This window comes from Neltuma alba, unplaced genomic scaffold, assembly GCF_004799145.2.
Source record: "Neltuma alba isolate B1F8T4 unplaced genomic scaffold, ASM479914v2 tig00012187_pilon, whole genome shotgun sequence".
Lineage (NCBI taxonomy): Eukaryota > Viridiplantae > Streptophyta > Magnoliopsida > Fabales > Fabaceae > Neltuma > Neltuma alba.
In genome coordinates this window covers 538,268-551,384 of record NW_021636728.1, presented here as the reverse complement: position 1 = coordinate 551,384, position 13,117 = coordinate 538,268, and the positions used below count along the sequence as shown (strand labels likewise).

The following is a 13,117-nucleotide window of genomic DNA, read 5'->3' as shown; positions in this document are numbered from 1 at the left end:
TAGTTGTTAATCCTTACATGCTGAATTGTCAATCATTACTCTTTCAGTTGTCAATACAAACTTTAAAAAAAACCGCGATAGTTGTCAATCCTTACACTTAAATCGTCAACCATTGTTCTTTCAATTGTTAATACAAATTTAAAAAAAAAAGATAATTTAGTAAGTAAACAACTAATTTCATAATTATTTGAGATTTTAAAATAATTTTATAATTTCAAAAGACTTTTTTGTATTTAATTCTGAGACCTAATTGCCATTTTTTTTTTTTAATTTGGTAGCCCGTCCCCTTGGATCAATTAATCCGTATAAACGCCGAATCGGTACCTGAAAATGAAAGAAAGCTACCGTTTTGAAGATATACATTTTTTCTGTAAGCTTCCCTTTGCTTGCCTCGTTGCGTGCTACTATGCACTTAACCCCACAAAGTTCCAATTATTACCCCTAATTTATTATTAATTTAGGTTAACAATCCACCCCCACTAAAAAATATCACGATTGAGATGACTAAGACCCTCCACTAATTTCGTACGATGTCATCCATATTCCATCCTTATCCATTGAATCTATAAAATAATAGTAGCACTTCCCCCCACATTCAAGAAGACGAATCTCATCTCTTTGATTTTTCATTACGAGATGATATATAGATGAAAACAATCGCTCATAAAAAGAATCACATTTCTTGCTTTTCTGTCCCCTTTTGCCAACGAATTATATTTAAATTACAGGGATCACTTCGAACTCTTGACAACAAAAGATTTAGTGAACCCCAAAAACTTAACCACACCGCGCATCAATCGTCTTCCTACTATAAATACATGTACACTGACCTTACAAGAATTCATCGAAATAATAGTTCAAAAGTTAATGATGCAGCTTCAGTAAAACCAAAGATCACATCATAATTTAAATAATATATAAAAATATTCTCACACAATTCAAGAAGAGAAATATTTAAATAAAAAATTTAACATCCGCCTGGCACACACGACTCAACATTTATTCAAGAGCAAATTAGACAAACTACTTTTTCCCCCTCCTTCTAAGTTAATGTCATTTAAGGGTTTCGTTCAAAACTCAAAACTCAAAACTCAGAAAACCGGATAAATCAAGCAAAGTTCACCAGCTAGATTTTAATACTATCTTGATAATTATAGATTCATAACAAAAAAAAACCAACATCCTCCAAAAGGAAAAAATTAAAAAAAAAATAGGAAAAAAAAAACCACCAGCAAACTAATCAAGCGACAACAATGTCCTCGTCAGTTCTTCACGGAACATTACATCCACATCACTTTTGAACAAAAGACAAACCATATATATGCTCACTCATCAGCAAACAGACCAATCCGGTTAGAACAACACGTAGTCTTACACTGACACGTGGCATATGCGATATATCAAGAGACACTATTTACATTCAAGCCCACGGTGATGTTAACACGTACTCCATCTTCTCCTCAGCGGTGCTTGCTCCTGGTCTCACCGCTGTAGAGCCTGCAACCACACACAACCCGAATCATTTTAGTCCCACCATAAACCGATCGATCACCGTTGAACAGATTCATAGCACACATCAATAACCATTAGATTATAGATCCATGTTTGGTAGTCCGGTGAACAAATTATATTGTCAGATCCAACCGTTCATATCAATAGAAAACAACACAGATTTAATTACTTCCTCCCACGCGCGGATCACGCAGATCCCGGGCGCGTCTCAAATATCATTTTGTTCTTCAACTCAAACTTACAAACTTACTTTCATTTGGACAAAATTTTTTTTTCCATTATCCATTTCTTCCCCCATGGAAATTATTCTTCATTTTAAGTCCTGATTTTATCATCTGCGCTCATAAATTCAGGATCGCAAAGGTCTCTGTATAATAAAAAAAATTTTCTTAAATCTGTACCAAAAAACAATTTCTTCACCTCAACTCAAATATTGTTTAATTATAAAAGCAATAAACAAAATAATATAATTTCCAAACTCCAAAATCAATCAACAACCTTACGCTTCAGCATCGTCAACCAAATAGACGCATGCAAAGAGTTTGGATTCCCGCTGGGTTTAAGGCAACATACCAAAAAAAATTTTTAAAAATTAAAATCAAGAATCATATTTAGACCGTTGGATGATCCAGATCTGCTTTAAGAAAAACACCGGATCCAAAAATATGAGTATTTTCTCATTAGTTATTAATTATTAATTAGTCATCCCCGAAGCGCGCATGTCACGCGCCGGGAAATATCTATATTCATGCACAGTGCCTGATGAACCAAAAAAGAAGTAAGCTTACCAGTCATACACAGTGGGAGAGTTGGGCAAAGGCTTATCGAACTTCTGAGCACCGATCGTCTTGGTAGCTAAGTTACTGCCAGGATGGAACACGCTCCTCCAGACGTTGTCGGCCTTACGCGCCGACAGTGGCGTCGTCGGTGTCGTCGGCGTTGTTGGCGTCGACGGCATCGACAACGACTTTTTGCTTCCTTCTCCTTCCTCTGAACCAAGATAAAAAAAAAAAAAAAACGATCATATTTACGATTCAGCTTCAGAAACTAACAACAGAAAAATAAAGCTTCATAGCTGAATTAATTAATTAACTGACCTTTATTGACGTTCAAGGGCTGGGTGGCGATGACCTTCCTGAGTCTGCCTAGGCCTTGATCTGGTTGAGGCCCCGCAACAACGTCGTCCCACAGCTTCTCCAGCAAAACCATCTTCTTTAGCTCAGCTTCTCACCGTCTCTGGTAATGGGAATATTCAGTGTGCTTGTGTAGATGTTTATATAGAAAAGATGAAGAGATAGGGTTGCTTAAAATATCTCTAATATTTTTTATTTCTATATTTATTTTTATTTTCGGAGATGGGAGTGGGAATGGATCAAGCATTTTGATATTTCCACGTGGGACTTTTACTCTGATACAGATTAGAAAGGGTTAAAACTTAGAATGATTGAAAGATATAGTAATATCTGTCATAATTGTTAAATTATAGAATTTTTTTTCCTGTGATAGTTGAATTATTATAGGTTTTATTACAATTGTAATTGTAATTGTATGTTTTATATTAAATATTGATGTTGATACATCTTTATTCATGACGTGAGTGCTACTTTTACATTTGAAAAGAAATTTATTTTTTTAAAATCATATAAAATCTAAAATAAATGAATAATTATGTGGTGCTTGAGGTTAAATTTTGAAATTTGAAAATAAAAATATGCTGGAAAAAGTTATTTCTTGGATGGAAAATTTAATTGCTTAATTTTGTATATCTGACGCATTTTATTTTGATGAAATTAGAACAAATGGATTTCATTAATGGAAGAGCAAATGGACTTTAAATGTGACAAATATTAATAACCCGAGTTAGAGGATGAATAACGGATGGATGGATGGATGCTACTTTAACTGGGAAAATAGTTAGTAAATAATTAAGGTTTTAAGTTTTTTGAAAACTTTTTTTCAAAAAAATTAACCTGATCGTATGTGTTGTCAAAAATCAAAAATCAAAAATCAAAATCAAAAAATGAATAAAAATTAAAATGACATGAGTAAGTGTGAGCGGCAATAGGAAGACGAGGGGGGCTGTATAGGGGGAATAGCTGGGAAGTGGATAAGGATGAAGACTCAGGACTGAGCAAATGCGGGACCCACATGATAATATCCAATCCAGATAGAGACACGTACTCAATACTTTTAATGGGTTTTCTATACATACCAATAAAATGTCCTTACCAAAGAAATACTAAAATAATTTAATCATAAAAAATAATGATACAATTTCTCATATTTTGAGGGGGGGAAATTTACAAAAAGTAGGAGTACCAAAGTGAGGAGGTTGGGGGTTTGCTTTACGCGGGTGCTCATGAAAGCGCACAATTATTTGCCTCTTTGTCCTTTCTTCTGTGCCACGAGGGTGGGCCGGGCCCACAATGAGCAGCCGCGGGACCTACCCTCCTAATTTTGAATTTTTTATTACTCCTCTTCTTAATAACATTACATTAATAAAAAACAATAAAAGTTAAAATAATAGTTAACTCATTAAGATTAATATAAATTAAAAATTTTTCAACTTAATTCGTATTAAATGAGGTTGTGAAAGGAAAAAAAAAGTTATATTTCAGAATCAATTGCAAGAACAAAATTAATAAATAAATGTTAATTACTTTTCAATTAATTTGCATTTTGGATCAAACCCTTCTTCTAGAAATCATTGACAGTGTGAGTATGAGTGAGACGAAGTAGATCCATTGTTCTTAGTTTAATTAATCAAAAAGGCTGTTGATGATGCGGCCTGCCATCCATACAAGACGCAAGGAAGAGTTGGGGGAAAGAAAACGAGAAAAATAACTAATAATACTATTATGATATTTAATGTAAGACTTAATTATAAAGTTAATCTTAATTTTAAATATAAGACTAATCTTTTATATTTATCAGTTTTTTTAAAATCATTCGTATTGATAATCCTTCAACTATAATTGAGTACGAAAAGGAGGGAAGACATTAAAAAAGATTATTAAGATATTTTAGGAAAGGAGTACTAATTAAATTTAACAAGGCTTTTTCTGGAAAAAAAAAAATTTAACCTGGTCAATGTACTTTGATCGCCTAAATTTACATGAAATTTGAATTTAATGGTATATGTTACATGATTTTCTTAAAATAATTATATATATTATTGGATTATTATGAGTTATATATAAATTTTAAAAAATTATTTAATTTTTTAATATTCTCAAATTAATTAACTGAGTTTTATATTAAAAACTAAAGGTAGTATTATCCAAGAGGAAGTATTGACTCAACCAACTTAAATGGCAATTTTACCATTAAATACCTACAAAAATGCTTAAATTTTAAAATATAAAAAATGATCATACTAATGAATTGAATTTAGAGCATATTATATTAATGAATTGAATTTAGAACTTATTTTGCTAGTATTTAATTTCAGTGTCAACATTTAAACTTTTCGGTCATCATTTTTAATTAAATGATAGTAACACTATTATAATTAAGTAGGTGTGGAAATAGACTAGGCAAGGCGAGGCTTTAGCTAAATAGGCCTGGGCCTGCATCAGAGATCTAAAACCTAGGCCTGAGCCTAAGTCTACATGTAGGCTTTTTTTTTTAAACTCGAGCCTGAGCCTTCAAAAGGGTTGATAAGACCTAAAAGCCTTTTTAAAAGCCTACTTAAAATTTAAGTATTTAAATAGGTTTAAAAACGCATGCCTCCAAATTCATGTATAACTCTCCAAACCTATTTTAAAGCCTACGTTATGTCTTAAAAGTTTAAGATCTATTCTCACATACAATATAAGATAATAAGAGTCCGGTTAAAAAAAAGAATGCTCAGTGACAACAATTGTTCCAGCAAATATGAATAAGAAAACCAATTATAGGTTGACTAAGGAGATATATTTTCTAAAATCAATCAAACCCAACAAGTGGCATGTAATTAAAACTAGATTTTACCTCTTGCTTTTCTAGCAGTATTATAATATTTCATTTAGGCATCACTAAAACAAACTTACTACAATTATTATGCTTTAGTGAATAACGTAAATCAGGGGAGAGGGAATGAGCTAACATAGTTATCTTGAGTGATCAAAGAAAAGAAATGTAAAGGTGAAAGATTGATTGATAAAAGGGTTGCGTTTGTATGTGAATGATAGGATGTGAGACTTAGGATCATGGCTAAGTTAGTAATTTTATAAATAATTTATAAAATTAATATAGATTATATTATATAATAGTATAAATTTAAAAAAAAAGCTAAATAGGCCAAACTTGTAGACTTGTAAGCTAGGCTTTATAAAAATAGACATGGCCTGTTTATCTAAATAGGCCTTGCAATAGGCCTAAGCTTAAACCTGGCCTATTTACTAAATAGGCTAGACTAAGTTTAAAGTAAGCTAGACTATAGACTCTTGATAGGGGCTTAGCCTACTTCTATCCCTATAATTAAGAAACTAAAAATATATCTTATCAACTCAAGTACGGTCTTAACAGATTTCAGGAGAGTTGCGGCTGATCGGCGCCCGCGCCCACGGTTGCCTTCGCCCCACCCACAGATGTCCAGTCCTTGGGCCTACCAAAGAGGCTTGAAATATTTGATCTTTACCCGATGAAATGTCATGTTCATGTGTCTGGTGTTCATAAAGTTCAGTGATCCATTATGCCTATCTAAGCCCACAAAAAAAAAACCAGCCTGCTCTAAAAAAAAGATCCAAAAAAAAATATTGAGTATGTTCGGGCTGGACATATTGTTGGGCAAGGCTAGGCATCGGGCACGGTATGCTACCCTGCCTATTTAGCCGTGCCCGCAAAAGTATATATAATTTTATTTATATATATTTTATTTGTCACATATTTATCTCCTGAATCAAATCTACTATTGTATTAATATTCAGTGTTCATTATATTTATTTATTTTTGAATATTTTGAGAGGTAGACATCCTATTATTTATTATGATTTGTATGACCATTCTTTTTTTTAATGCAAACATTATGACTATTGACAATTTGTATATTGGTAGATAAGTAATTATATATTGTTTATTTAAAGCATAACTTCAATAGCTATGAAAGGATAATCGAGTTATTTTGAAATTTGTTTTACTTCTTGTTTTTCTAAAAGTGCCATGTCTCTGTTTGGTTAAAATTAAAAGCTAATCAAGACACTTTAAAAATTCATTAAACCATAACAAAGATTTTTTTAAATATAACTGATTCCATCCTCTTATGTGTATTTGGGAGTTATGGAAAAAAATATTAATATTTGGTTAAGAAATTTTAGAAACTAGAAAAGCAATTAAGTTTAATAAAATATACTAACAATATTTTTTTTGTCATAGTCCACTCCTCTTAGCTATTATAAAATGTACCTTCATAGTATATTAATTAGTAATAACTAAATTAAGGTCATTTTAATATAAAGTTATATTAGATTATTTAAAGAGACATAACTAATTAGTTAATTAACATAGTATATTGACTTATTAGGAATGGAAGCCTGCCTTGTCCTGCCCCACCAACATTTGCTCAGCCCAAACTCATTAGGGCTTTTCATGAGTAGGGCCAGGCAACAGGTTGCATTTTTCAGCCCATTCATTCTTCAATTTGGGCATTAGGCAAGAGTCTTGCCCTGTCAAGTCCTATCTATATGCAGTCCTATTTGTATGTATGTATAAATGTCGATAAGTTGGAATTATATTAGGCATTTTTGCCATTTAATATTAATAAAAAATCATAAGAAATTGTTAACAAGATTTTTGCCTTTCCATTCCCAAAATTAGGTTGGTGTGATCACACTAGTTAAGGTAGGAGTCATTTCAGCCTAATTAAAGATTACAAGTTTGATTCTTTAAACACGCAGCAATGTCAATAATAGGATCACCATCCAAATAGGTCCTATTATGACGTGATCTGAATTAATATGGTTCGTAATTTTTTGAGAGTCTTGTGACTTGTTTAGATCTGCTTCTATAAGTGCTTATAAGCACATTTAATATAAATCTCAACAAAACTCTCCTAACATATTTACTTCCTTTTGGCCATGATAGTTTTGATTATACTTCATTTTAATTAATAGTCAATTGGATAAAACCTGTACAGCTTTTCAAACCCCCGGGGGGGGGGCGCAGGAAAAAAGAAAAAGGTTTTGCTGGCAAGCACGTGTATGAAGTTGTGTCCTCTGTTTTGTAACAAGCTGTGAATTGACTGAATTCAAATAATTTTCATTGTTGATTCTTTATAATTACTATCCACATTTTTTTAAAATAATATAGCAATCGGCTGAGATCAGAATTCTTTTGAATTATGCAGCATATTATGATACATTTAATGTTAATTTTTCTAAGCACATTGACTTTAAGACTCTTTTAGTAACACTAATTAAATTGTTATTTGAGTGAGGAGCAGAGCGGCTCTCAGTTGGCAAGTTATAAACACATACGCAAATAAAAAATTATGAACTTGTTTGGTTTTTTAATTTGAAAATATTTTTTTATTTAATAAAACTTGTTTGGTAATTTATTTTTAATTAGTTATTAAAAAAATACTACCTTCATTCTTAATTATAAGACCTTATTAGCACCTGAAGTAGTAATATGTTTTTAAAAAACTAAGAATCCGGAACAATTTTTAGATTTTTTTTTTTAATTTTTGATTTTGCATTTTGCATTTATTGTTTTGGAAAGTTGGAGGAAGCTCCTTCTTTTCTCACCTACTGCCTGCCACGTATCATCAGGGGACCACCACCGCTTGCCAAATGTGATCTATGTTTGCAGTATCAGCTACCTAGATTTAAATGTTGATCATTACCAAAAAAAAATGTTGATTTAAATCATAAATATTAATACTTCTTATACTTAATATAAGAGTTAAATAACTGGTGACACTAAAAAAATAACTGAGTTAGTTATTTGTCGTAAATATGTATTGGTTTTTTCAAATCATCCTCTTCAACTATGTGCATCGGGATGATTGGAATTATCTCTTTGTGGGAACCCTTTAATTTGCATTCAATAGGGATATTTCGAGAAAAGATAAAAGACAAAGTGAATTAAGTTATTATATTTAGGACCAAATTCAACTCTCAACTACTCTCTCCGTTCCCTATTATAAGAGACATTTGATGCTTATAGTATGTTCCTATATATAAGAGACACTTACAAGTTGTCTCTACTTTTTTGTCTTGATTTACTATTTTACCCATATTTATTATCTCCAACTCACACTCTCTCTCCCTCTCACTTCTCTTTGTTTTAATAATTTAATTGTTCTCTCTCCTTATTAATGAGGGTATTTTTGGAAAAAAAATTATACTTTTTACACATTAATTGTTCTTAACTAATTTTAACTGTTTTTTTGATCAACGTACTTCGGTTATTTGTCTCTTATAATAAGGAACGGAGGGAGTAACTCTTATATTAAGCATCGAAGATAGTATTATAATTTAAATATAACATCAAATCATGCACGTGTGTCCAATACTTAGATTATTTCGATGATCTAATTAATTAAATTAGTTATTTCATTTATATTATATATAATTAAATGAATGAAATTATCTAATATTTCGGGGTCATTAAGGGCATATCCGAAATTTAATAAAAATGAATTCAAATAAGCATTTATATTTTCCAAAACAAATCATCACAGAACAAAATACTCATGCTGTCATGCAACAACAATGAAGGTGATCCAGACAAGCCCAACCAACCAAACTGAAACAAACACCAAAACAGAACACTCACGCGTTTGGCGAGTTCCACCTTATTTTAAAATGTAGTCTTTTAACTTAAAATATAAACATTTATATTATTTCATATAATAAAATTGTACTGTACGATGAGTTTGAAAGTTATTTTACGAAAACGTTCACGCAGATACTTGTTTTTTTTTTTTTAATTCATTCTTTAATTGTTCTTGTCCGGCACAAAAGAAAATCCAACTATATATACACCAAACCCGAGCTCGTTCACCCAGCGCAGTTGAGGAGTCAAGAAGCATTAAGAGTGAAAAGGACAAAAAGAAAGAGAGAGTTTGCAGCCTAAGCGACTGAGAAAAGGGCAAAAAAAGCTCTTTCCGAGGAGGTCCAAGGAAAGGCAAAACATTTTCTGGGTATCTTACCTGTCCTCTACATCAGTTTTTTTTTTTCCTTTTTTCATTTGCACTTTCAAGATTGTTTAGGAATATAGTTGCTTGAATTTTGAAATGAGATATTGGATACAGTCCCAGGATCAAAGAACTGCAAACAAGGAATGAGGAATTAGATGCAGAATTGGAAAGGGGATTTGAGAATTTAAGTTCAATGTCTGAATTATTAGTCACAGTCATGGGGAAAATGAATATAGTAATCCGAATGGGGGAAATGAAGAAGAGGATAGGCGATTACCTGAGTGATTTGATGAACAGCGAAGCTCTAATGGATCTGGTAAGGATATCTATCTCTCAATGTCATATTTTGGTTTTCTTTTTAAACAAAGAACTATGGAAAAAGATGCATGTGATCAATTAATATGTATTTCTTTCTAATATACAGGGAAACACTCAAGAGGTGGATGCATTGAGGCAGAAAGAAGCCTAGTAAAAGGGCTAGAAGAATTTGAGTTAAAGAAGAAAAAAAATATAGGAAAGATCTCAATGTTGTTGAAAGAGCGACAAGTAGGATTAGGATTTTAGATACAAAAGCTTTGTAATGAAATCTAATATCTATACTACCTCTGTTTCTTAATATAAGAGCTAGTTGACTAATTTGAATAGATTAAGAAAACTAGTTAAGTTAGTTATTTATAATAAATATGTGTTGTAAGTTAGTTATTTATAATAAATATGTATTGTCTTTGTTAAAATACTCTTACTAATCAAGTGTATTAGTTAGAACTAGTATTGATAAAACCTTTAACATATTCAACTAATGTAAAGACTATCTTGAAAAAAATGGATAAATATGAGAGACAAAATGAATTGGAATCTTATATATAAAACTAAATTGAATGTCAAACTAACTTTTATATTAAGGATAAGAGGTAATACAATGGTTAATTTGGACTACAGCAGGACAGTTTAATTATCCCAATAAACCTATAAAGCTTAGTAAATTCACTCGAACCCGGTTGGGTCAAGTCCAAGAGAAATTAAGCACGAAAATGATGCAATTCGCACTCCACGAGCCATTAGGAATGTTGCGGGCTGTTGCTAGATCTATTTTGTTCTCATTTCAATGCCACACACACACATATATGTATGTATGTCAACATAGTTTATTCATTTGGTCTTAAATGTAAGATTTTAATTATCTTTATTCTCACTGTATTATTTCCCCCCCTCCAAACTACTTTTATTGAGCAATTAATCGGGGGTTGTTTTGAAGGAATGATATTTTAGGAAAAATAACTTTTGATTGAATGATTAGTTCATTGATACATAGAGGCAATTAAGTATTCGATCAGAGAACATTGATAACTTGATTACGAAACACAAAATAATGTGTTGAAGAAAATATTAACACAATAATGGATAGATCATAGAAATTCTATAAACAACGAGAACTGAAAATATTAACACTAATTGATTGATATCAACATAGAACATAAATTAAAATTTACAACAAGTCATGTCATTCACAAATTAAAAGCACAAAGATTAAGGTTTTAAAAATCTAATTTTGACAAACTAAATTATCCTCAATATGTTCAATTACATAGTGAAATTTATGATCAAAATTTAACAGCTTATGAATAGAGTTTATGAGACTTTTACTAAATTATAATTTTGAAAATACTAAAATGCTTAAATTTTAGGGAAATTTGGGGGGAAAATTCCTCCATTAAAATTTTAATTGGTAAAAAGGATTTAAATTAAAAGGTGTGTATAAAAATTTAATTTGCAAAGTGCCACTACTCTATGTGTATAAAAAATTGTCAAGTCTTTCTCATCAATTAAATTTTTAAAGAAGGCTTTTTTTTTCCAATTTTCTCTAAATTTATTATTTAATTTTTTTTCTTTGATCCTTCTATAAAAATATATAATTATTAAATATTTTTGAAGTAATTTTATATTTTTATTAAAGTAAAGTAGGGCCCATCTGGAAACACTCATCTCTCATCTCATGATCATCATTTTTCTCCTTCCACAGTGGCTTTTGCCTCTTGCTTCAATGTAGCTTCCCCCCTCCCGGGGAAAAAGCTTATTTGCTCTAAAATCAATCCAAACAATACCTCACCAAGAAATAAGCCACCAACTCACGTCTCACTCTTTCCAAGAGATATGTTCCCCCCAACGATGTTCCAAACAAACCCATATACACTTAACCAAGTTCGTTTACCCAGCGCAATTGAGGGGTTAAGAAGCGTTAAGAGAGAAAAGTGGGGGGGGGGGGGAAAGAAAGAAAGACGGGCGCCTCTCCAGGCAACAGAGAAAGAAAAAGCTCTTTCGGAGGACTTCCAAGAAAAGGTAAGACATTTCCTTCGTGAGTATCTTAGCTAGCCTTTACATTAGTTTTTTTTTGGTTTCTCTTGGATTTTCAAGATCATTTAGCAATATATTTGTTTGAAATGGATCTTAAAAATAGTTCCCGGATTAAGGAACTGCAGACATGAAATGAGGAATTAGATACAGAATTGACAAAGGGACTTGAGAGTTTGAATTCAATGTCTGAATTATTAGTTATAGCCATGGCAAAAATGAATATAGTAATCCAAATGGGAGAAATGATAAAGACGATGGGCAATTACCTGACTAATTTGCTAAACAGCGAAGCTCTAACGGATTCGATAAAAATATCTATCTCTAAATGTCATTTTTTTTAAAAATTAAGAACAGAAGTTCATAAATAAAGAACTACTAAAAAGTTTATTTCTTTCTAATATGCAGGGAAATACTCAAGAGGGGTGTGAAAATATGTACAAATAAGCAAATTTAATAGCTTGTGGTTTGCCTATATAAAAACTTATCTGTACACTTCTTATTAAAAGATTAATAATATTTGAGACTCTTATTTTTCTCAACTTTCAATCATGCAAATTTTAACATGGTATCAGACCTGTGAAAAAAGAAAAAGAAAAAAAAAGACGTGCTCATTTAGTAACATCCTAATTTTTATTTTTAGGATTTAAATATTTAGAAAGAATAATTATTTTATACTAAATATAATTTACCTTATAATTAATTGAGTAAAGATATTGTTACCCTAAAATATGATTTATAAAAATACAAGATATTATAAAGTAAAAATAATAAATTGGAATAATAATAAAAAGGGGGGAAAGGAAAAAAAATAAAGAAAATAAGGGGTTTAAACTCTAATTTTCTCGTTTCCACTGGTGACTTTATGTGTAATATGTCCCTACTCATATTTTATGTTTGCGCGCACAGAGAGAGAGAGAGAGAGAGAGAGAGAGATCGCGTCATCTTTTCTTCTTCTTTTTCCGTCGCGGTCCGCCGTTTTTCTCTCCAAAGACAATCTTTAGAGTTTATTTTGATAAGTTAAATTATTCCTATTCACCAAAAAGAAAAAAAAAATCCTAATCGCAAAATTTTCTCCGTAAAAATTGTTCTATTCATTTAGATTTATATAATTTTATACTGTTTGGAAAATTT

General features: G+C 31.2%; 1 protein-coding gene across 1 annotated transcript; it reads right to left on the bottom strand.

Moving 5' to 3' along the window:
* Positions 1-1,110: 1,110 nt before the first annotated feature.
* Positions 1,111-2,770, bottom strand: LOC114724390 (auxin-repressed 12.5 kDa protein-like). Its single transcript, XM_028910724.1, has 3 exons — positions 2,610-2,770; positions 2,301-2,502; positions 1,111-1,497 (listed from the first exon to the last, which is right to left on the bottom strand). Exons 1-3 carry the CDS (start codon positions 2,719-2,721, stop codon positions 1,461-1,463), a joined length of 351 nt encoding a protein of 116 aa, XP_028766557.1. The 5' UTR covers positions 2,722-2,770; the 3' UTR covers positions 1,111-1,460.
* Positions 2,771-13,117: the final 10,347 nt, after the last annotated feature.